Source organism: Ictidomys tridecemlineatus, chromosome 5, assembly GCF_052094955.1.
Source record: "Ictidomys tridecemlineatus isolate mIctTri1 chromosome 5, mIctTri1.hap1, whole genome shotgun sequence".
Lineage (NCBI taxonomy): Eukaryota > Metazoa > Chordata > Mammalia > Rodentia > Sciuridae > Ictidomys > Ictidomys tridecemlineatus.
The window spans coordinates 172,871,238-172,896,089 of record NC_135481.1 but is presented as its reverse complement, the minus strand read 5'-3'; the positions used below and the strand labels follow the sequence as shown (position 1 = coordinate 172,896,089).

Sequence of the window (24,852 nt, the reverse complement as noted above, 5' to 3'; positions counted from 1 at the left end):
GGGATTCCCATGACACTTAGATGCATAAGGTGGCATTCCTCGGTACATGCCTATCTTTCCCTGACTATTGTCTCCCAGATGTCTCTTTTTTGTACCTCAATGTCTTTGACAGCCTTACCCTCAAAGTGTGGTTGAGGATGAGTAGTGTTGGCATCTCCTGGGAACTTGTTAGAAATTTGGAAACTCTGTCCCAGATGTACTGAATCAGATTCTGCATTTTAACAAGATTCTCAGAGGATTCAACCCCCAGAGATTCATTTGCACATTAAAGACTGAAAAGTACTATTCAGAGGTTTAGAGCATGTCTGTCTAAAATGCATAAGATTCACAACTTTCATAGATTGACTGTGTTTGATACTGTCACTGGAAATTTTATATTAAGCTACATATTTCCACATATCACTAAAAAATTCACCTTTCATTCATCCTAGGAGTTTTTTCCTGATCTCCCATAGCATAATCCTATATTATTTGCTTTCTAAACTAAATTATCTTTATCAAAATACTGCACAATAGAGTGTTTTGATAAAGATAATTTAGTATCAAGGTAAATCACATTTAGGTTTGTAATAGAAGACTCTTCCCTATGCCTTTCCATTTCCAAATCAATCACCTTTCATTCCTCTTGTTATTTCTCCTTTTTTATTTGCTTCTATTGCTATTTTTTTATTCTTCTGTTTACATATTATCCCTGGATTTCCTAGTATGGAATTAAAGATGTAGCTCTTCTATGCCCGCGCACGCGCGCGTGCGCACACACACACACACACACACACACACACACACACAGATTTCCTTCCATCTTCCCAATAAAGCTAAAATCACCATTTGAAGTCATATTCAATACTTTTATTATGATCATGTAAATATCAATTTTTGTGCTTTGTAGAATTAGTAAATGTTTTATTTTATTATTTGGTTGGTTTTCTGGGTACCAATTGTTAATATAACCCCACAATTTCCAATAGAATTGATTATTTACTCTGAATATATTTAACACTCCAATAATCAATTGATTTTATTTTCCTCTGTACAGTCTTTCTTAGAGCTCCTATCTTCTGGTCCAGGCTATGTTGGTTGCTCTCTTCACATAAAGTAGGAGTCATCCCAGATCTTTCTCATCATCCCTATTTTTGGACAAATTTCTTGAATGCCACATTGTCCTTTGGATTAGTTTGAGTCCTTGTTTTGCTGAAACACATCCTCCAGTAGCTTTCTAAGAAAGGGTGCATGCAAGTCAAACTTTAGAGAACTTGTATGGCTAAAAATATTTTGTCAATTGATAATCATTTTTTAAGAGAGGAGAGAGAGAGAATTTTTTTAAGAGAGAAGAGATTTTTAAAAATATTTGATTTTTCAGTTTTTGGTGGACACAACATCTTTATTTTATTTTTCTGTGGTGCTGAAGATCGAACCCAGCACCCCGCCCATGCCAGGCAAGCCCGTTACCGCTTGAGCCACATCCCCAGCCCAATTGATAATCATTTGGCAGATATATGCTCCTATATTATACCTCATTTCCCCCTCAGTTTCTGAGGACATTTCTTTTGTCTCCTACCTACCAGTGTCAGGTTTAAAAGTCTGATATTCTGGTTCAAAGTATGTGATCTTTATCCTGCTAGGAAGTTCTTTGTAGAAAGCCTCGTTGATTTGAATTTTATCATGTACTGTGAACTGGTGGGACCATATGGCCTAAAGACTTATGTCCCTCAGTTCTGAAAAGTTTCTTGATTTTTGAAAAAAATCCTTCCTATTGTAATTTTTTAAGACTAACATTATTCAAATATTGATTCTGTGATTCTATTGACTTTTTCTCTTTTCTTCATGAGCTTCAGTTATTATTCTCTTTTCTGGGAGATTTCCTAAACTGAAGATTTCCTAACTCCTCAGAAGTATGCTCTAGCATTACTAAGTTCCATTGGTAACTTTTACCTCTGGTAACTGATCACAGACCAGCTGCATTTCCATATTGTGGGTGATATCCAGGAATCAAAATGTCCATCCAGGAATCAAAGACTTGCCAACCCCATCTTCTCATCCTTCCTTTTCTCAAATCATACTTTCACCATATTTCAGTGAGTCAGGGTTGACCTAGCAAATCCCACTTCTGACACTAATGCTTTCTGAGGGCCCAAGACGACCCTTGTGTTCAGTGGTTCAGTTGAAGAACTCAAAGAACTCAGCAAAGTGGTCATACACACGGTCACAGTTTATTACAGAAAAAGGGTACAGATGAAAACCTGCAATGGAAAAAGGTACGTAGGGCAGGGTCCAGAAAACGTCTGGCACAAATTTCTGGTTGTGATATGGAAATGGAATTAATTCCATTAATTTTCCCTGTACAATGTGTGACAACATGCACAGAGTATTGCCCAAAAGGAAACTCTGGAGCCTTGACGTCCCAGAGTTTTACTGGGGGTCAATGGTGTAGATATAGTTGGCTATCCATGTGGCTGACCTTAGTTCAACCCCCTCCAGAGACCAAAGTGAGAGTGCATGGTCCAGATCCCCCAGAATGAATCACATTTGTTGGCAGAGACTATCGACTCCCATTAAATGAAAACGCTTGCATTAGGCCAAATATTCCAAGGACTTGGAGGGTATTTCTGCAGAGCCCAGAAAGAGATAAATTGTTCCTTAGAATGAGGAGGACTTAGATAATCCAGACTTGCTGACTTAATTCTTTACTGCATAATATCCACTGACATATGCTGGTGGTTCTCTACTCAGCCCCCTTTACCAACTAGTGCTCCACCCCACTGCTGTGTTTGCTGCTCTTAGGTCACAGCTGTCTGTTCTCTTCTCCAGACAAATGCCCTCAGCTGATAGGTGCTGCCTTCACCCACCTCCTAGCCACAACTTCTCTCTCCCTTTTTCTCCTTGAAGGAGCCACAGCCACTGACTGACTGGCACAGATACATGGGACAAACTCAATAGTGCAATTCACCTTGCAGAACCAACTGCAGTCAGAGTCAGGTTAGAGTCCAGCCAAGACCACATCCTTGTTTAGATTTTATCCCAGCCCTGTTCTGCTTCCCTTTCCTCACTCCCCAAAAAGTTGTCCTCCTGAGAGCACTCCCTCTGCAAATCATGTGTACACTCTGCTTTTAGGAATTATGACCAGTATCAGGCACAGTACCTGGCACTTAATGATTGTTGAATGAAAAATACACTCTGGCTCCATGCAGTGGTGCATGCCTGTTATCCCACCCGTGGTACAGGCCTGTAATTCCAGTGACTCAGGAGATTGAGGCACAAGTTTCGCAAGTTTGAGTCCTGCCTCTGCAAATTAGTGAGGCCCTAAGCAAGTTAAAGCCTGTCTCAAAACAAAAAAATAAAAAGGGCTGGGGATGTAGCTCAGTGGTAAAATACCCCTGGATTCAATCCCTGTACCAAAAAGAAAGAAAAATAAACTGAGTAAATCACAAATGGATCTCTCTAAGAAACGTATGCAGAGCATCTGGCATCACTTTTCCTTTGAAGTAAGATATGGGGTCAATGACTCATTTCTACTCATTTTTTTTAATATATAAAATTTTTATTCATTAATTATATATTTTTAGTTATACATGACAATAGAATGTATTTTGACATATCTTACATACATGACGTATAACTTCCCATTCTTGTGGTTGTACATGTGGAGTTACACTGGTTGTGTATTTATCTATGAACACAGAAAAATTGTGTCTGATTCATTCTACTGTCTTTCCTATTCCCATCAATCATCCTTTCCCTTTATTCCCCTTTGTTTAATCCAATGAACTTCTATTCTTCCCTCACCACCCACCAATTGTGTGTTAGCATCCTCGTATCAGAGAGAATATTTGACTTTTGTTTTGGGGGGGATTGGCTTATTTTGCCTAGCATAATAGTCTCCAGTTCTATCCATTTACTACCAAATGCCATAATTTCATTCTTCTTTATAGCTGAGTAATATCCCATTGTGTGTATATAAATATATGTATACACACACACACACGCAATACATTTTCTTTATTCATTCATCTGTTGAAGGGCACCCAGTTTGGTTCCATAGCTTAGCTATGCACACAGCAAATCATTAAGGAGGATTAGTCACCCTCCATTCACCAACCTCTTGCATTATATAGTTTCCTCATCTTGGTGGAATCATTGGGATATTACCCTCAGATCTGTATGTCCAGGAAAGAAATCTTACTCATGCATCTAGAATTGATCGGGCTTTGGACAATCTTAAACCTCAATACTAATGGGCTCATTTACAAAGACAATTGGAACTTATAGGGGGAAAAAAGCTAGGATTCTCCCTTATACCCTATCCCCTGTTATACCTGATCCCCTTATAGACAAATATATTTCAAAAGTCCAGTTGCTAGATAAAAAGAGCCAGAGCAGGAAAAATCGGTGGATGGTCCCAAGGGCTAGTGGTCTTGACTCAATGTTCTGCCAAGCCTGTTGGATGATCCTGATCCTTTTTATCTCTTTCCTCTTCTTAGAGGCTGTCTTCCTTGCCCCTACCCCCATCACTTTTCCTTTGAAGTAAGATATGGGGTCAATGACTCATTTCTACTCTTTCCTTTTAAGTCACTATACCACGATGTTGTGGAACACACACTATCCATTTACAGATTATTAGTGGAGATTTGTTTCTCTTCTAGGTGAACAGGCCCATCATTACATGTTCATCTTCCTTAATTTAAATATCAGAGGATAAACTTAACCTGCAATTTGGTGCCTGCAATCTGTAGTTCTCTTAAGTATATAGCCCCTGTCCCATTTCTGGAGCCCCAGCATCCAGAACACATCCCCTAAACTGTAGTGCTTAGAGGACACCTAAAAGGCCCCCTCCTGTCCCATCCCCATTTGGCAGGTCACCTGAGATCCCAGCCCCAGAAAACCTCGGGTTGTATCCTGCATTCCAGGGATGCAGTTCTGAAAAACCCCACCCACACCTCACTCTCAGGGAAGAGAGATGGGGACAGAGAGATTGAATGGCTTGCTCACTCCTGCCTTGACAAACAGTTCTGGGAACTTACAGGAAGAAAGCAGCCCCTCCTCCCTTGGACAGCTGCCCAATCAGTGTTAGAGTGCCTTCCTGACACCCCAGATCCCATGGGAGGGCCCTAGGACAAAGAGTGAACAGAGGCAAGAGGATGACTCTTAGTTCTCAGAACTCACCCGTTTGCTGGCTAAACTAGGCCACTAGAGCTTATGAGGCCAGACCAGCTGTAGCCCCCTCCCTCTCCCAGGGTCCTACCTGTTAACAGGTCACAATGCCCCAGCTGTTCAGTCCTAGGATGGCTGATCAAGGTGGGAGGAGGTGAGAAGGGTTAGTGGGTGGGCAGGGTGGGGAGGGGAAGATACCCAGGAGCCAATTCCCTATACTCTGAGCTCACACTTGAGGATCTGCTAGAGACCTACCCCCTCTTCCTCTCCACTCCTCCTCCCCGCTTCCAGCACTAGCTCTTCCCATCACCTCCAACTCCTCCATGACCCGCCTCTGCTTACCCAGGACCAAAGCCCTTGTAGATCTGAACCCACTCCCTTCCAAGGGCCTAGGTGCTGGGGAGGGATTGGGAAGTGCAGTCCATCCATGTGTGTCCCTCTGGCACCCTAGCCAGGCCCAGCTCCTGGACAGTGTCCTGGGGCTGGGGGCGCTAGGGCTGACAATTCGAGCAATCTTTTGCTCGGCTGGCCCAGCCCTGCTGCTGCTGCTGCTACTGGTCAGCTTCCTCACCTTTGACCTGCTCCACAGGTAAGTGGGCAGCAGCCTGGTAGATGGGCGTTGTACGCAGGTGGGCAAGCGGCTGACTTCCCTAAGTGCAGCTGCTTTCCCTTTCTCTCCACAGGCCCTCAGATCCCACCATACCGCAACACAGACTTCTCACAAGGGGCCAGAGTCAGGGGGCCGGTGAGGGTCCAGGACAGCAAGTGGCTCCTCTCCTCCCAACGGGGGAAATCCCGGGACAACTCAGCCTCCAAGACGCACTACTCCTGCTGGGCCTGGGCCTGGGGCTGCTCCTGGGAGCCCGAGGCATGCCCTTAGCCCTGCTGGGTGTGGCTTTCTGCCTCCATCCTTGGGCTTGACGGATCTCCCAAAATACCGAGTGCCCTCCAAAAATACACTGGTCATCCTGCTTCTTGAAGCCTCCTTTCCTCCATCCTAGGCTAGGTGTGCGGGAGAACACTTCTTTATTCTTAGCCTGAATCTCAGAGGATCTGTGGCTCCATAATATGGACAGTGGATGGCTGGGTTTGGGGCTTGGGACCAGCAAGAAAAGACAGGATATGAAGCAGGGGGCTCCAGGCTTCTCAGGGCCTGCAGGTTGGGGACAGCCATTCTGGCCTCCTCTGTGGTTCTAGAAAATGAGGGTCCAGAGAGGAAAACTTGCAAGAGAATAGGGTGGGCTGGTATCAATCATAAGAGAAAGGGCAGGGATGGGAAGGGCTTCCCTCAAGAAAGTCTGAGAAACTACTTCTGTTGGACTCCCCAGGGCCCCCTGCTAGCCAGGAGAGTCCATAGAGAGGGACTCTACAATGACTCCTCTCTTGGCCAGACCCCACCCCAGCCCGGGTCACAATGGGGCTCCTCTGGGGAGGTGGGGGAGGGTAAGAGTTGGGGCTCGGACTGGCGGCCAGCCTGTCCTGGGTGCAGCAGGAAGCAACATGACTTAGGTAGCTCTATCCAAAGGTAAGACCTGTTCAAAAACCCTACCCTGCCCACATTGATGTCCCCCTGTCCCATGCACTCCCACCTGCCCTGAGGTCCCAAGCATCTCCAGGGCTGCTCCTGCAGCTGGCCTGGCCCTATCCACAGGTGCACCAGCCGTGATGCAGCAGCCACGAGTGGAGACGGATCCCATCGGGGCCGGCGAGGGGCCGCAGCGGTCGGTCCCCTGGTCGGTCTGGGTCACCCGGCAGGGCTGGGTGCGCTGGTGGGTATGCCACGTGCCCCAGAGCTGGGCCCAGTGGTGGACCACATCAGGTTTGCGGCAACCCCTGCAGCGCGTGCTGTGGGGTCTGGAGGGGATACTCTACCTGCTGCTGGCTCTGATGCTGTGCCATGCACTCTTCACCACCGGTACCCACCTGCTCAGCTCCCTCTGGCCTGTGGTGGCTGCCATGTGGCGCCATCTGCTGCCGGCCATCCTGCTGCTGGTGCTAAGTGCCCTGCCTGCCTTGCTCTTCACGGCCTCCTTCCTGCTGCTCTTCTCCACACTGCTGAGCCTCGTGGGCCTCCTCACCTCCATGACTCACCCAGGCCGTGCTCAGGACTTGGACCAATAGAAGGGCATCCCCATTCCGCTGCCTGTGTCTGTTGAGCCCTGACCTAGGGCGTGAGCCCTGGGGAGAGGGAGGGCAGAGGGACCTCAGCAGGCCCCAGACTCCAGTCTCAACACAAGTCAAAGCTGTGTGGTGTGACTGGAGCCAACAGGTAGATTGGCCTGGCCTCTTGCACCTTCCTCAGGCTGCTGCTGCAGGTTCCTGGTGTGAGGGCCAGGCTTTGAGGAGACAGGACAGATGGCTTGGCCAAGGGCAGAGCTTGGTCAAGTCACTGAGAGCACCCATGTGGATGTGGTAACATCGCTGGGGTTGCCTTGGCAACTGGAAGCATCTTTTTGTCACAGCTGCTCAGCTGTCTCAGATTCAGACTTTCTGAAGTAACTGGGTACCCCTGGACTTGCCATTGCTCCCACCAGTCCCCTTTTCCACTTTCAGGAGGATCGCAGGCTCTAGAAAGGGCTCCACTGATAGAAACCTACATAGGAGAGGGCTGAGCAGAAGCCCTGCTCACCTTCCAGAGTTTTTTGCCCAGGCATTCTGCTCCCTATTCTTCCTACTTTTTGCCTCAGTTTATACCACCAAATCTGGAAAATGGGCCAACCAGAGTAGTGAGTTTTATTTTCTCTCCCTCCCTCCCTTCCCCCTCCCCCTCACTCCCTCCCTTCCTTCTTTCCTTCTTTCCTCCCCCACCCCTTTCTTGTGGTGCTGGAGATAGGACGCAAAATTTCATGTATGTTAAGCACGCACTCCAATATCAAGCTAAATCCCAGCCCCTACCTATGCATTCTTTTAAGAGTCTATATGACTGTTACAGAAAAACAAGCAAGTCCCATTGCAGTCACTTACACAATGTGTGGTTTTGGTCAATTCTTTTGAGTCTCAGGGTTGACTCAATCCTGTCACAAGGTTGTTGTCAAAGGTAATACCTGCTTGCAAAATACTTTGTAAAGGCAAAAAAAAAAAAAAAAAATGGGAACATTCTTGAGGTCTTTTGACCAGAAGACTGATAAGAAAGCAAGAAACCTCCCTAGGCTCTCAGAGAAATGCTTTGTCATATATAAAATTTTGGCTCTGAGATGGGAAATAGAGGATGGATGGTGTAGACAAGATGTAAAAAGTCATGTGCCATGAAATCTCAAAATTTGCAGATGTTGAACTCTTATGATTGTGAAATGCTTGGTACTGGGGCTTGGTGCCAGAAGATGCTCACGTGGCTGTGTGAATGGGGAGAAAACAGTTCAGGCATTTCCTAAACTGACTCAGAAAGCTGCTCACAGCCCAGAAAGGTTTTGCAAAGTGGTGTCACTTGATGCTCCAGATTCTGGCCATTTGCGCATCTGTTGACTCTTCCAAACAAACACTGGGTAATAAGTTATTGCCAAATAAAGTATATGAAAGAAAATTACCCACAGCTGGGACCTGCCCACCTAACTCCCACTCAGTCCTTGATCCTCCCCAACTCCTGCCAAGACCTGGCTCCTACTTTACAGCTAACCCTAAAATCCTTGCTCCTGAAGCCCTAGACCCAAGATCACCTGTTTCCTGCCACAGAAATACTCATGCCCTGGGGACTAACCAGCCCCTAGAACCCTGGATCATTTTCCCCAAATTCACTTGCTATAGCTTTGTGCAGATGCCTTCAGCTTCAGTGTCTGAAACCCAAGAACCAGTCCTTTCCATTTCTCTGTAACATGACCTGGTAGCAAGGGCAAGGGTGGGATATGGAGGTGGCTTAGCTTTATGATTAGCATGATGTACTTTGCTGGGGCTAGGCTTAAATCTGAGCACTGTCACTGGCATTGGTGGCAATTACTAAGCCTTCCTGAACTTCATTTTTCTTAAGGATGAAACAAGGCAAGGGCACTTGTCTTAGGGCTTCTGTGGGGCTCCTGGAATGTGGGGGAAGTGCTTGGACCAACTCCTAGCATCAAACCTAGAGCTGTATCATGACTATCCCACTTAGTGAGAAGTCAGACTCAGGATGGCTGATTGCCAGTGGGAAAGTCAGGACTTTTGAGTCCCAAACCCCACAAACACTACTGAAGGGAAAGGCCATACAGGGTAGAGAGAACACAAAAAACGAACTGAAGATTGCGGCTTCCCTTGTTCTCAAAATTTCCTGCTAGAGATAAAACTTAAGGCTCTGGAGGTTATAAATCAAACCAGTTGATGTCTGGTGGGGATGGACCCTAGGATGCCTGGCCTGTCCATCTTTGACTTGCTATGCCTTACTATCCAGGGACATCTCTCTGGACACTTGAGGCCATTCCAATCAAAGGAGAAAGAAGGTTTGGACCCATGCCAGATGCACAGGGGCGGGGATTTGGGCAGGAACAAGAAAAAAAGCCTTTCCCCCACATAGATATATACCTTCCACTCTCCTACCCTGGTGCAGCCAGACTGGAGAGCAGAAGGGTAATACTTTCTAAATTAGACCAACACATACCTTATGACCCAGCAACCCCAAATAAATTCTCACAGAAGTCCACAAGGGCCTTGCTCTTCAAACTGTGGCAGGACCAGCAGTATGAACATCCCCTGGAAGCTGTTGAGAAATGCAAAGTCTCAGGCCCCACCTACCGAATCAAACAGCATTTTAATAAGATTCCCAGGTGATACTTGTGTGCATGAATATTTGAGAAATACTGTATAAGGGAATATGTTTGAGGATATTACTGCACTGCTCTTGGTGGGAGCAGGAAGATGGAAAGGATAAATATGGGCCAAGGGGAGGCGGCAACATGGATTAGTATTAAAATCTTAGGACTCATGAAAAGAAACCAAATGAGAAACAATACAATTCCTTTTGCATGAACTTAAAACATATGCCAGTAAAACTATGTATATGTATGTGTGTATATATGTATGTGTATGTATATACACACACATACATGTATATATTTCACAAGAATACATAAAAACAAAAGATAACCAAAATGGCATGGATCACAGGGGCAGGAAAACGGGAATGGGGTGTAGAGGTAAAAGATAATAAAATGAAAGACCTTGGAGAGAAGAAAAATGATGATGTCAACACAATTCCTGAAATTCCTTTTAATGTAGACATAGTCATCCAGTTAGAGTCAAAAGGCTTAAAAATGCAATAGACACGCTGGAATGAAAAAGTTCTAAGCTTTTCCAGTATGGACCAAGAAAGAACTGTCCTACTGACCTGTGTGACCTGGGTGGCGGGGCGGGTATCTTTGCTTGTCCTGCTCGACTTTATAACCCGGGCTCTGGGCCCTCCCCGGCAGCCTGCTCTGATGCGGGCGGAGTGAGGGCGGGATCCAGCCACGTTTTGGCCTGGCATGACAGGGTATTAGGAAACCGAGTGGAGGAGGGGTCATCCGCGAGGGCACTGGCAGTCAAGTAAGTGCGGGTCTTTGGACGCACATACCCTTAAGGGTTCCAAGGAGCAGGTGGCGGGTGGGGGGGTGGGGGGGGATATGCCCCGTAAGGCTTCCCTCCGCCCTAAGAAGAGGCTGCACCGAGAAGGCGCCGCTAGAATGAGGCAAGGCCCTATAGGGGTTCGTTAGGGAGTGCTTGCTAGGGTGCACGCCTTGAGATGGATCATCAGTGGCCCACCTGGGGGAAGGAAAGGGGCCCTAGGAAAGAGGAAACTGTGCAGCCCCGGGGAACTTCCAAGGGCTGGCCGCAGGAAGCCGGGAAGGGAGCATTTTCCTTCAGGCTTGTGGGTGGTTGGGGCTGAGCGAAGCTGGGAGTGGGAGGAGCGGCTCATCAGATCCAGCAGTCAGAGGCCTCAGGGAAGGAAGGAGACGTGTTATCTGGGAGCTGGAGGCGGCCTGCACAGCCCTGCGAGGATGCCTCAGGATGGGACCCGGCAGGCAGGCACAGCTGTGCGGGGGGAATGAAAGGATCGTATCCGGTTGCGGGGGCGGGTGGGGGGGCCGCGGGGCAGGGTTAGGGGGTGGCACGAAGGCAACTGGAGCGCCTAGTCAAACAGTTGCTAACTTGAGGCTGGGGGAAAGTCGAGGTGGGGAATCCCTGCGCAGCATGGGACACTTGAGCCCAGCTGCCAGGTGCGGGGCACGGAGGGCGGCACTGCTCCTTTCCAAGGCTCAGGTGCATGATGGCTGGCAGGAGTCCAGGCTGGAATGTTGACTCTGGGGCATATCCGGGATGGTGAGGGCCTGAGACTGGGAAGGAAATCCCATGACAGATCCAGGATTGGAGGGCCATAGGTAGCCAGGAAGGTGCTGGTGCTCCTGGAGCATCGGCAAGGCGCGCCCCCTAGAGGAAATCTCTGGAGTTGACAGTGCAAGATTGGGCTTGGTTGGGGTGGGAGAAAGAGGGAGGAAGAGATGCTGGTCCTACAGACTTGGACACCACTGGGAGTGACACAGGGCCCAAGACGATGGAAGGGTATCTGGGACCCACTGTCATAACAGTGACAGCTTCGTTGCCGTCTTATCTCTTTCCCTAAGTGTCCAGCTTGGGTCCCCCCCGCCAGACATCCAGAGGCTTTGAAGCTAAAGACTCAAGAGAATCTGGGGAAGGAATAGCACCAATGTAACCTGTTTGATTTGTCTCCTACTCTTGTCCCAGTCATGGTCTGATATGATCCCATTGCTCCTGGGATAAAGGGATGTTTTTCTTAAGGTTCTGTCAGGGTCAGGAGACACCTAATTTTGGACAAGTCATTTTTTTTTCTTTCCTGCTCAGCAAACATTTCCATTTATATTTTGCAAATTTCCTTGCTTTCTTAATACTGATTCCTTGCCTTTTGAATATTTTCCATCTTAACAATAAAAGAACTTGAAAGCTGGGGTTGGGGCTCAGTGGTAGACAGCTTGAATAAGGTGTGATGTCCTGGGTTTAATTCAAAAAATAAATAATTTAAAATTTGATTATCTGTTGTTTCTACTATATTTTCTGGCCTATACTACCTTTAAATGTCTAACCCAAAATATAAAATGAGAAATTCATCCATTTCTTTTATGTATCAAGAGTTCAGTATTTTATAGCAGAGTAGTATTCCTCTGTATGGTAAACCAACATTTATTTATCCATTCCTCTGTTGGCAGACATTGATTTTTTTTTCAGCTTTTGGCTGTGACAAAAAACAAACAAAAAACCCATGAACATTCATGTATAATAAAAAGATACATTGTTGTATCTTTTTGTAAACATGTTTTAATTTTTCTTGGGTAAAAAACCTAAGAATGAAATGGCTGGATCATATGGTAGTTGTATGTTTAACTTTTTAAGACACTGCCAGATGGTTTTCTGAAGTGTTTGCACTGTTTCACCTTCCCACCTTGGCAAGGCGCGCCCCCTAGAGGAAATCTAGTTCCTCCATATCTTGGCCAACATGGTATGGTTAATCTTAATATCAGGCATTCCAACAGGTGGACAGTATCTCATTATGGTTTTAATTTGCATTTCTCTAATGCTTAATGTTTAACATTTTAATGTGCATATTTGCAATCCATTTATTCTCTTTCCTTAAGTGTCTGACCTTTTATTGGACTTTGAGATTTTTTTTCCTGGATACAAATTCAGACAGGACTTAAAAATACTTTCTCCAAGAAGTTTTTAATTTTTTTTAAAGAGAGAGTGAGAGAGGAGAGAGAGAGAGAGAGAGAGAGAGAGAGAGAGAGAGAGAGAGAGAGAGAGAGAGAGAGAGAATTTTTAATATTTATTTTTTAGTTCTTGGCGGACACAACATCTTTGTTGGTATGTGGTGCTGAGGATCGAACCGGGGCCGCACGCATGCCAGATGAGCGCGCTACCGCTTGAGCCACATCCCTAGCCCCAGAAGTTTTTAATTTTAATGATGTGCAATTTTTTCTTTTATGAATTCCACTTTTGGTGTCATATCTAGGAAAACTTTGCCTAACTCAAGGTCACAACAATTTTCCTTTATTCTTTCTTCCAGGTTTAGACTTTTAGTTTTACATCTAGATATGTTGTCTATTTTGAGTTAATATTTGTATATGGTGGGAACTATGAATTGAGAGTAGTTTTTTCCTTATGTGAAGATATAGTGGTTGCAGCCTACTTATTGAAGACTATCCTTTCTCCATTAAGTTGCCTTTGTACCTTCATTAAAACTGACTTGTCCATATGTGTGTGGATATATTTCTGGATTTTGTGCTATTGATCTTTTAGTCTTCATGCCAATACCACAACCTCTGCCTGTAATTTTATAAGCCTTGAAATCAGGTAGTGTTAGTCCAACTTGTTCTTATCTAAATTATATCGGCTCTTCTAGATCCTTTATGTTTCTACAAGTTTTAGAATCAGATTAGTTTCTACAAAACTGTTGGGATTTTTATTGTGCTTGTATTGTGTGTGTGTGTTTAAATTTGGAGAAAAATCAACATTTTAATGTCTGACTCCTATCTGACCTCTTGGGCAAGGTACATCTCTCCACTTATTGAGATCTTCTTGAATTTATCTCAGCAATATTTTTTAAGTGAATTCTTTTTTAAAAATATATTTTTAAATATTTATTCTTAAGCTTTAGGTGGATACAATATCTTTATTTTACATTTATGTGGTGCTGAGGATCGAAGCCGGTAACTTGTGCATGCTAGGTGAGCACTATACCACTGAGCCACAACCCCAGCCCTAAGTGAATTCTTTTCTCAAAATTTTTATATGTATTTTTAGTTGTTAATGGGCTTTATTTTATTCATTTATTTATATGTGGTGCTGAAAATTGAACCCAGTGCCTCACATGTGCCAGGAAAGTGCTTTACCACTGAGCCTCAATCCCAGCCACCATCTTAGAAATACTTTTAAGTCATTATCTTTAGTCATATTTACCCGAAATGCTTATTTTTATCATTGTAAATTGTATTTTTTATTTATTTTTTCCTGACGCTTAGCTTTTTATGTATTTTAGTCATACATGACAGCAGAATGTATTTTGACATATAATACATACATGGAATGTACATACATCATTCATATTGTCTATTCTATTCTGCTGCCCTTCCTATCCTCCCTACTCCTTCCCTCCTCTCCCATCCTTTCTCTCTATCCAATCTAATGTGACATTTTTTTTCTTTTTCTCATTACAACATCATATATGTATTCTGTATAACAATGAGGTTCTCCTTCCATCTTCCGTGCAACTCCCCTTCTCTCTCTTTTTCCCTCCCACCTCTCTTCCCTATTTAGTGGTAGTATTCTTCTCATGCTCTTCCTCCCTATCCCATTTTGAGTCACCCCCCCTTATACCAGAAAAGACATTTGGCATTTGACTTTTAGGGATTGGCTAACTTCACTTAGCATAATCTGCTCTAATGCCATCCATTTGCCTGCAAATGCCATGATCTTGTTATTTTTTAGTGCTGAGTAATATTCCATTGTGTATAAATGCCACATTTTTTTAATCCATTCATTTATTGAAGGGCATCTAGGTTGGTTCCACATTCTAGCTATTGTGAATTGTGCTGCTATAAACATTGATGTGGCTGTGTCCCTGTAGTATGCTCTTTTTAGGTCTTTTGGGTATAGTCCGAGAAGGGGAATAGCTGGGTCAAATGGTGGTTCCATTCCCAGCTTTCCAAGGAATCTCCATACTGCTTTCCAAATTGACTGCACCAATTTGCAGTCCCACCAGCAATGTATGAGTGTACCTTTTTCCCCTGCATCCTGGCCAGCACTTATTGGTTGTTTGACTTCATAATGGCTGCCTTTCTTATTGGAGTGAGATGGTATCTTAGAGTAGTTTTAATTTGCATTTCTCTGATTGCTAGAGATGGTGAGCATTTTTTCATGTATTTGTTGATTGATTGTATATCCTCTTCTGGGAAGTTTCTGTTCAAGTCCTTGGCCCATGTAAATGGTATTTTTTAAAAATTCTGTTCCTGCTCATTTCTAGTACAGAGAAATACAACTGATTTTTGTATACTGACCCTGTATCATCACCATGACCATGAATACATGAATATAAGGTCTATATAGACAATCCTGTTATCTGCTAATAAATTTTACTTCGTGTTCCCTAGTCTGTGTGCTTTTTATTTCTTGTGTTATTGTAATAGCTGGGACACCCAGTATACATTGAATAGAAATGGTAGAAGTAGACAGACTTGTTTCTGATCTTAGGGGAAAGTATTCCTTTTTTTTCTGTCATTAGGGATGATGTTAGCTGTAAGATTTTTGTGGCATTGATGCCTTCTATCAAGGTGAGAATAATTCCTTCTATTCCTAGTTTGCTGAAAGTTTTTATCAAGAATGGATACTGAATTTTATAAAATGTCTTTTATATATCTATTGAAATTACCATGTTTTAAAATTTTTAGTTTGATGTGAATTACATTAGCCATTTTTAAATGTTAAACCAAACTTGCATTCCTAGTTTTAAAAAGGAAGTTATACAGTTTGAAGGTGGTAGAGTAATGATGATAGTTTTCCATCTTGGAAACCACCCAAGTAAAGATGAAAATGAGAAAAAATGCAAATATTATGTCTGATGAAATCAGGAGAGAATAGAAACTATAAACAAATTAGGTGGACAGGGAGAAAAAAAAACACAGTGTACATGGAGTAGAAATTGGTATACCCACTTTGGAGATTATCAGGGAGCATTTACTAAAGTTGAATAGATACATACTTTATGACCCAACAGTTCCACCTAAGAAACAAGTACATCTGTCTACCAAAAACCTTAAACAAAAGTGTTCATAGATGCTTTATTCATGGTAACCCAAACCTGAAAAGAATCCAAATGTCTATCCACAGAATAAATTTTGTCTACCCACGGATAAATTGTAGTCTATCTGATAGGACAGTACACACTAATAAAAAGTCATAAATTACTGATAACTTGGATAAATCTCACAGATGTAAATTGGGGAGAATCCAGACACAGGAGTGCATTTTATATGATTTTGTTCCTTATAATTTCAAGAACAGGCTAATTTATAAAGCAGGTATGGTAGCTCCCATCTGTAATCCCAGATACTCAGGAGGCTAAGACAGGAGATTTCAAGTTCAAAGCCAGCATTGGCAATTTAGGGAGACCTGTCTCAAAATAAAGTATGAAAAGGGCTGGGGATGTAGCTCAGTGGTAGAGTGCTTCCCAGTATATGTGAGGCGCAGGGTTTGATCCCCCATATCACACATACATGTGCACACACCTTTTGGGGGATTTAAAGAGAAGGGGCACAATGGGAAATTTCCGGGATTGTGGAAAAGTTCTACATCTTGACCTGGGTTGTGGTTACATGGACTCACATTTGTAAAAAATTTGAGTTATACTCTCTAGATTTGTGCAACTGGGCTAGGGTTGTGGCTTAGAGGTAAAGTGCTTGTCTAGCATGTGTGAGGCACTGAGTTTGGTCCTCCGCACCACATAAAAATAAAAAAATAAATAAAATACAGGTATTGTGTCCGTCTACAACCATATATATATTTTTAAATAAAATTAAAAAAAATAAGGCTGGGGATGTGGCTGAGTGGTTGAGTGCCCGAGTTCAATCCTTAGTAACCGCACCCCCCCACAAAAAAAGACTTGTACAATATATTGTATGTGAATTATGTCAATTAACAAGGAATCAGGGTTCCCCCACACACAAAATAAGAGTAGTTTAATATGAAAACATAAAAATGATTTAATAAAAGAAACAAAAATAGAATTCACTGTATAAACAGAACAGAGCAGAATAACCAATCAGTCCTCATAATAATAAAAAGCAGTTTTATCATCTGATATCCATTCATGATCAAAACTGTTAGTAAACTAAGAATGGACTTTTTTTCTTTCTAGTACTGGGGATCAAACCTAGGACCTCATGTATGTTAAGCAAGAACTCTACCACTGAGCGTATCCCCAGCTACTGGAGAGGGATTTTCTTAACTGAATAAAGATTACTTGTAAAAAACCTATAATAATATCATAATTTTTAAGAGTGGAAATTTAGAAGCAATTCCTTTTAAATCAAGATCCAGTTGAAAATGGTTAAGAACAGCAATTCCACATACCTTTGTTTGGGAATCTGAGTGCAGAGTAAGATGAGGAATACACAGGAAGACAGCCCATTCTGATAACATCTGTCTTTCAGATTCACACAGTTTCCTTCAGTTTAGAATTTCATAACTTTCATGTGTTACAAATATTTTACAAGTACACAATAAAAATTTTAAAAACTTGAACAATTTTTAAATCCCATTTCATTAGGCTGAAAGATGCCAGATTATAAGAGAGTACCTATTGAATGATTCCACTTATAAAAATTCTATAAAATGGAAATTGGTCTGCAATAACAGAAAGCAGATCAGTATAATGGTTGCTTGGGGACAAGAGCAAGAGAATGCAAGGAAATTGTAGGAGGGGTAAGAGGGAGATATTATAAAGAAGTAGAAGGATAAATCTGATCATTTTAGGCTGGTGTGGTAGTGCCCACCTGTAATCCCAGCAACTTGGGGGGGGGGAGGATTGAAAGTTTGAGGCCAGCCTCAGCATCTTAGCAGGCCCCTAAACAATTTAGCAAGACTCTGTCTCAAAATAAAAAAGTAAAAAGAGCTGGGCTGTAGCTTCAGGGTAAAGTCCCCAGTATAATAATAATAATAATAAAAAAAAGATTATCTTGATTGTGATGATAGTTTTACAGATGTATATATTATCAAAACTGTACACTTTAAATATGCGCAGTTTATTGTATATAAATTACACTTTGATAAAGCTGACTTTTAAAAAAAAGAATAGGTGCATTTACTTGCAATCAGAGTTTATCTTTCACTAGAGCATGTCTTAGATGTATCTGACATATGAACTGAACACAAAACTTATGCCACAAACTGAATAATGTTAACAGAAGGCAAGTTATCTACTTTTGTTGGAAAACTTCCATTTTAGATCAAATGTTTTGAAAAAAGCAGTTGTACTAGTTTTAACTTTTCTTAAAAAAAAAAATTTCCCCTCTGGAAAGTAAAGGTTGATACCAGAGTAAAGTGCTCATACATTTTTTGCTTCTTTTAGAATATCTTGGTATGGCAAAGGAATGGATCTAATTCTTTGAAAACCAAGATTCAAAAAACAAAACAAGATTCCATGAGGAGACAATGCAAGACTGTCTTACTGAATGACTTGTTAATGGTCAATCATGGTTTCTGAGACAACACAGTTTGAATTCTGTTCAGAGCCAATAATGGGCCTACATACTGGGGCAACATAAGATTTCCATTATTTTTGCATCTCAAAATAAAAGCCAGGAAATAATTTAAATGCAAATGATGGCATGTATAAATCTATTTTTAAGTTTCTTGTTACCCAGTCATGATTGAATAAAATCTGTAATAGAGGAGCCAAATTTTTACAGGTGCTTTATACTACATGCTTATATGACAACAAATTGAAAATAATGTCTTTATTCTATTTTGATAATTCAAATTTAAAGAGAATAGGATATTTCAACACATTTTAATTTTAAAAGTGAAAAAATTAAGGCTAAAAAGGGTTAGGACATAGATATAAAGTAATTCACATTGCAAAATGGGGTAGAAGTGAAAGAGGTAGAATGCAGGGGAGGTTGAGCACGTGGAAGAGTCTCAAGATTGCTTACAGAGTGAGAATTTCAGAGTCAGGATGGAGTTCCAGAAGCAAGTGGAAAAACCCTGGAATGACTGAATAGGAGAGGAGACAGGGAATTCCTGGAGAACAATATGACAAGCAACAGAGAAGGCCCAGCAAGCCTGGACAGCTCACATTGTTTTTATCCTGCAAATCAATCCAGGTGCACACTACTCTCTAGCAACAGTCAGAACCTCCAAAATTAAAGGTGCAAAAGTGTCTGGACACAAGAAAGGCATAAAGCAGTGGCAAGGGACTGGGAAAAGTAGATGCAGTTGAAGGGCTACTCCAAGATGGGTTTTGCTAAGGAAAAAAACTTCTTTTTCTGCAAAGAAAATTATCTATTCATATCTCTTTAAAAAATTCATTTTTGTTACATGCCCTTGGTTTGTTTATGCCAACGAAATTCAAAAGTATTTGTTTCAGGCACTGGGTTGGTACCAAGATTGCTCTTCTAAAGGGTTTTATCAACTTGGGTTGCCTGTACCTGTTCCTCAGCACCAATATGTTAATCACTTCCTTTTGCTTCCATTTAGTCTAGTAGATTGCTAGCCAGAATCAACAATTTTATGATCTACTATTTATCTCCTTTTGTGTTAGACATTAACGTCCTTTTCAAAGGATTCATTAATAAGAATGGGAAGTGCAAGAATCATGTGCCTTGCCCTCCCTCCATTCTACTTATTTAAGGGATCTTCATTTTTTTCTGCCACTACATCACTCATTAGCCCACTGCCATGTTCCATCCTGGATGCCTCCTGCCACTTCAGCCCAACATTCCACTGCTAATGCTCTTTGTAGGATCAGAATCCAAGGGTCAGGATCACTTGTCAAAGCTGAACTCTTGTACCTCCCTCTGCTTTTCTTAACTTCCACGTAGTTTGCTACTACCCTCTACACTAGTACTCTGGTCCCGCAACCACGTTGGATTTCTTCTTTCGATTCCCACAACCAAAAGTTGGTCTTCATTTAATTTGTTCCCACTGCACAATACATCAAGTAAACAGTGAGTTTCTAACTGGTCTCCCACTTGGATTTAGAAGGTTCTGGTTTAGTTCTAAACACTTACTGAGTGCCACCATGGGCTAAGAATTATGCCAGATAAAGTTATCTATCTCCAGGAATAGATGAATATTGAATATATACATGATTACATGCAACTGGGAGATTAGGTAAGAATTAGCCAGATTCAAAATTTTAGCCCTTGGTTTTTCTCAGGCCCAAAGAGCTGCTGACAATAAGAGACCTCTCCAAAATCTTTGCTAAATTTATGTGTTCTAGTAAAGATAGACATGAATGTGTTAGCAGAAGAGCATATTCAGTGATTTCTAAATAGTGTGGCCAAATTTCCAATATCAGAGAAAGTGAAAGGCAACCTCACCAACTCTTAAGACCATGGTTTGGGAGGCCCACTCCCTTTATACAGAATATGTCACTCTGTCCTTCCATGCCTTTATTGGTGACAGCAATGGACAAGAACAATGCCAGGTCCAACACCTGGGGTGCCAAGCAGGCCCTGCAGGGCTACTGGCACATCCAGCCCCCAGCCCAACATCCAATCTACCCAGGCCATGTTCCCGAATGGGCATGTCCCCGTCTGTCCAGTTTGTATGTGTGGATCAGTCTGTCTGAGTGCCTGAGCCGTTGCCTACAGGGTCCCACCATCCTTGGCACATGGTAGGGGCTGTTGGGAACACAACGTGGCATTCCCCGGTGGACCACTGGGCCTCGGTGCTGACCATGGGAGACAGGGCCAGGGACTGGAGGTGGCAGGGGGCCAGGCACAAAGTTCACTCCAGGGCCACATCCTACAAAAGAACCAGCTGTCAGAGTGGGCTTCTGACCAGGGTGAGCAAAGCTCTGCCTTCAGGCAGCTCTGGTCTGCTAGGGTGATTTCTCTTGGCTTTGGTTTCCTCATTTGCAAAACGGGGATACCACTTCTCCTACCTACAATGGGTAAATTATGATAATCAATGAATTAATTAATGAGTCTGTAGCTACTGTTCCAAACTGAGGGACTACTGTCACCAAACTCAATCCTGGGGGCAAAAGGAGTACCCAACTCCTCTCGGCTTACCTGGGTACAGCAGGCTGGGCTGGGGGAGGTACAAGGGGAGACTGGGAGAGGTGTTAAGGGGGGTCACAGAGGCACCTACCTAGGTTGGGTGGCATCGAGAAGTCCTCCATTGGATTGTAATTGAAGAATTCATGGGGTGGAAAGGGCTGGCCTGGGAAAAAAGGGGCATCCTGGGGCAGGGGTGGGAACAAGGGAGGTGGTGAGGGCTGAGGAAGAGGATAAGGAAAAGACATGGGAGGGGGTAAAGGAGAGGGTGGGGGTGGAGGCAAGGCCAGCTGCTCCCCGAAGTCTGGGGACTGCCTATGGCTTCCCTGGAATGGATGATCCATCTCTGGCCAGTCCTCAATCCACGGGTCTAGGAATGGGATGATTGTTTTAGAAAGGCCTGAGAAGCCAGGCTGCCCTGAACTCTGGTTAGCCACACTTCCAGAGTTCTTCTCTATTCTCTCAGAGAACAGGGCTACCAGGCTGGAGTACCACGTACCTTCCACCTAGTTTTCCTCATTCCCTCACGTTTTAGGCCAAGCTCAAGATATGCTCCTTTTTTCTTGCTTCACATTTCCCACTCTTCTGACTTCATCCTTCCCTCCCACACCTATTTCCTGTGCTTGCTCAATTCCTGAATCTTTAGCTTTTTCCTCTCCCCAACTCCTTCCCACAGACCAATAAATAAGCCAAATATAAAGATCCTGTTCTCCCTTCTCCCACTGGCCCCCCTTTCCTTCCAAAGTTCTACAAGGAACATTTTTGTCCCATTTCCATGCCCTCATCAATTGCTCACCATCTCTTTGGACCCTATTCCATGCCTTCAATGCATTCATTTCCTACTAAAGGCAACCACTTATGGACATATTTAACTAATGGTCACATGTCATCAACAGCCTCTGTCTTCCTTGAAAGTGCCTCTCTATCTTCACCTCCTTGTTTCTGCCATCAGTCCCTCTTTCCTGTCAATTTGAAGTGTGAGTACTGTTCTGCTTTATTCTTCATGGTTCATACTCATGCCCTCTACTTCTTGCCTGGTATCTAAATACAAATCCCCTGTATTTCCATAGTACCTCAGACAGATCTGCCCTAATCAAACTCATCAACTCATCCTTCCACCTCAAATCAATTCTTCCATTGAATGTCCTTAATTTCTGTAGCTTTAAATTAGATTCAGAAGACCCAAGACACCACAAACTAGCCTTAAAACCTTTTCTTTGCTGGGAGCAACTCTGTCATCTATAAAATAAAAGTCCTAATTCACCTTCCCGATGGATGCTCCAACTCCTGGCTACTAAGTTCTGGAGATCTGCCCGTATGATATTCCCAGCCCTCTGTGCCCCCCACCCTTGTGCTGAGACAGTTTCTAACATAACTTATGCCTCCTATTCAACAAACACTGTCCTCTTGGAACTGTGTACAGAGTGACTGTGCTAGACCCTGGGATGAAAGGGGTGAATTGTGAACAAGTGAGGCAGGAAACTAGTCTTTTGAAGACAGGATGGAGGGGAAAGGCAGACACGGAAACAATCAGCCATGATGCCCCAGATGTGAAGAAGCAGGGACTGGGAGGCTAACAAGGAAACAAATGTTTTGCAGTGTAGAATGTTACGGCTTAGATGTGATGGGAACAGTACCCCAGAACAAGCAGGAGGGGTAGAACCCTCAGAAGCCTGTGCTAGTAATGAGTGATAGGGCCAAGGACAGCAGTTCTAAGCTGCAACCAAAGACACTGGGACCCTGAGGCTGAGATGAGCCAACAGGATCTTGTCCACTGAACCCATTCCCGTGAGAATAACCTGCATCATGTCTCTGCTCAGCAGTCTTACAGCTGACTGCTCCCCCTGGTCCTCTGACCAATGGGTTTCCTTGCCTCTGCCACACTGCCTCGACTACCCTTCCTCCATTTCTATCTTTCTATGCTCCACACCTGTGCCTAGCTAAAAGTACACCCATTTTTTTTTTCCTGTTCACCTGTTGAGTAGAATTTTTTGACACCTGGCCAAATGCAATAACCAATGCTTGCATAAGCTCACTCATGTAAACAGAGGAACTATACAATTGGACTGTAAAGAACTGGATTCAGACTAAAATGTTGTTCCTATGAGCTAACCCTCCCCAGAGGATGATGAAGGCACACTCAGGAGCCATGACAGTCCTTCAGAGACCCCAACTCTCTACCTCTGTTCCATTCCTTTCTTGAGTCCTATGTTCTAACAGCCCTACCTGCATCACTACCCAGCCCCTCTGTGGTAGGGCTCACCAGGGGGATGGTCACGCTTGGGCAGTTCCACACCCCAGGCATCAGCCACATGGGTCAGAAGCAGATGTGAGAGGTGGCGGTGTGCATGCTGGTCCCAATGGACACCGTCTCGATGGCGGTGCCGTACTGCATGCCGGAAATGAAAGTGGAGGTCCAGGACATCGAAGCAATGGTCCCCGGCCAGTGTAGCGCTGTAGAAGTTGCCCTCAACTACATCCCGTCGTAGAGTGCCCGCCAGTGGCTGAAGCTGAGGGAGAAAGTGCAGCCTCTATGAGGGTCCCCTATCTATCAGCTAGTTTTTCATCCCCTGTCCAGAAAGGTCCCAGTTACTTGCCTCTGGCAAAAGAAAACCTCCAGTGATGCGTTTGCCTAGGGGCATTGCCATGTTCCACACCAGCAAACAGGAGTCTGGCAACACTTGGTCCATGCGCACAAACACTCGTTCCAGGTTCTCTCGGTAGCTTTCCATTGAGCAACGGCCATACCTATTACATAACATATAGGGTGGGCAAGGAGCACAGGGGAAGAGCCATACCTCCACCTCCAACCTGTATTTACCTCTCCCCTGCCCCAACCTGGAGAGATCCCAGAGGCAGGAGTTGATGATCACCAAGTCGGGGGCAGGCCCATATGTCAGCTCCTCCAGGACGTCCTCAAGGTACTCAGAGTAAACGCGGGTGAGGAAGTAGAAGCGTACAAGGTGGTGGCCAGAACCCGAGCAGAACTGGCGGACCTCGCGATACTGTGTCCCGTTGTGCAGCTCACCCAGCTGGCCCCCAGCCACCAGCTGGTCCTGTTCAAAGCTCAGCTCCCCCTGCCCACCCCCCAACCCTGCTGGTCAGACCCATGCCAGGGAGGTGCCCTGCCAGGCCAGGGTCTGCACCCACCCACCACTGGCATAGCTGCAAAGCCTCCCTCACCTTGGCTTTCAACTGGGCAGCTGTGAGCAGTGAGTCTTTCTGGAGCAGAAGCACCAGGTCCTTATACACAGCTCTCTGGACTGCAGGGAGACAGTGATTCCCAAGGCTGAGGCAGACCTTGCCCCATCCCAGCTCTTCCCAAGTCTAAGCCTCCCATCTTCCCAGGGCTGGGCTGCTCAACACCAGCTCCATGGAATATTCACTTAAGTGCAGGAAAAAAAGGGAAGATTTAAAAGCCCTGGCACTGCCCGTTCTTTCTATTTGTGCCCCTGTCAAAGGAGAATATGTGACCCTCGATCACCTGGCAAAGTCAAATTGGTCAAGTCCCCCAGGAGACACATGATACAGCCCTTAGCTCCTTTTGGGTAGATTATGGGAGACTGTGAGGGAGAGAAAAATGCTAAGCAAGGATGGGCAAAAAGTGCACAAGTTACATGTCAAGACACCTGTGGAAGATGTGTAGGGAATTAAAAAGAGGGGGCATCTATTTAACTAGAACAGACTAGGGGGCAGAGAGACCTGAGATGGAGGCGAAAGGTGCAAACATAGAAACAGGTTGCAGATGCAGGTTTGGGACGCGTCATTTTAGAGGGGGCACTCACTGGAGTCCCCCAAGATGACCACGAACTTGTTGTGTAGCAGCTGCTGGACTTCTGAGGCCTGGAAGTGGACCATGGCGCTTCGCAGCGGGCGGTGCGGCACCTCGTTTTCCAGACAGAAGACCATGCCGCCACCGACAACGACGGGCTGCAGAGAGAGGCCACTAAGCCGCTCGAGGGCGGGGACATGGAGC

The 24,852-nt window shown here is 44.2% G+C and overlaps 3 protein-coding genes across 5 annotated transcripts; 2 read left to right on the top strand and 1 right to left on the bottom strand.

The window, feature by feature from the left end:
• The first annotated feature begins 5,351 nt into the window (after nt 1–5,351).
• Nucleotides 5,352–6,119, top strand: C5H20orf141 (chromosome 5 C20orf141 homolog). Its single transcript, XM_005320542.4, has 2 exons — nt 5,352–5,737; nt 5,832–6,119. The coding sequence occupies exons 1-2, from the start codon at nt 5,472–5,474 to the stop codon at nt 6,067–6,069; spliced, it is 504 nt and encodes a 167-aa protein (XP_005320599.2). The 5' UTR covers nt 5,352–5,471; the 3' UTR covers nt 6,070–6,119.
• An 80-nt stretch (nt 6,120–6,199) lies between these two features.
• Nucleotides 6,200–10,664, top strand: Tmem239 (transmembrane protein 239). The gene has a single exon (XM_078051531.1). It carries the CDS (start codon nt 6,814–6,816, stop codon nt 7,267–7,269), a length of 456 nt encoding a protein of 151 aa, XP_077907657.1. The 5' UTR covers nt 6,200–6,813; the 3' UTR covers nt 7,270–10,664.
• A 9,588-nt stretch (nt 10,665–20,252) lies between these two features.
• Pced1a (PC-esterase domain containing 1A) lies at nt 20,253–24,847 on the bottom strand. 3 transcript variants are annotated; one of them, XM_078051530.1, is made up of 8 exons: nt 24,662–24,847; nt 24,361–24,439; nt 24,060–24,139; nt 23,715–23,953; nt 23,474–23,624; nt 23,140–23,386; nt 20,971–21,246; nt 20,253–20,622 (listed from the first exon to the last, which is right to left on the bottom strand). In XM_078051530.1, the coding sequence occupies exons 1-8, from the start codon at nt 24,845–24,847 to the stop codon at nt 20,375–20,377; spliced, it is 1,506 nt and encodes a 501-aa protein (XP_077907656.1). In that variant the 3' UTR covers nt 20,253–20,374. The 3 variants fall into 3 exon arrangements, with proteins under 3 accessions (XP_077907656.1, XP_005320593.2, XP_040132247.2); XM_005320536.5 differs by lacking the exon at nt 24,361–24,439 and having other exon boundaries at nt 24,662–24,795; XM_040276313.2 differs by lacking the exons at nt 24,060–24,139; nt 24,361–24,439.
• Between the last annotated feature and the right edge of the window lie 5 nt (nt 24,848–24,852).

Bases quoted from the DNA above. Each gene is read 5' to 3' on its own strand.
- C5H20orf141 (XM_005320542.4), top strand. From the start codon at position 5,472: ATGACCCGCCTCTGCTTACCCAGGACCAAAGCCCTTGTAGATCTGAAC. The intron at 5,738-5,831 runs GTAAGTGGGCAG...TTCTCTCCACAG, and splicing joins ACCTTTGACCTGCTCCACAG to GCCCTCAGATCCCACCATAC.
- Tmem239 (XM_078051531.1), top strand. From the start codon at position 6,814: ATGCAGCAGCCACGAGTGGAGACGGATCCCATCGGGGCCGGCGAGGGG.
- Pced1a (XM_078051530.1), bottom strand. From the start codon at position 24,847: ATGTCCCCGCCCTCGAGCGGCTTAGTGGCCTCTCTCTGCAGCCCGTCG. The intron at 24,140-24,360 runs GTGATCGAGGGT...GTCTCCCTGCAG, and splicing joins GACCAATTTGACTTTGCCAG to TCCAGAGAGCTGTGTATAAG. The intron at 23,387-23,473 runs GCAAGTAACTGG...TTTCTCCCTCAG, and splicing joins GAGGTTTTCTTTTGCCAGAG to CTTCAGCCACTGGCGGGCAC.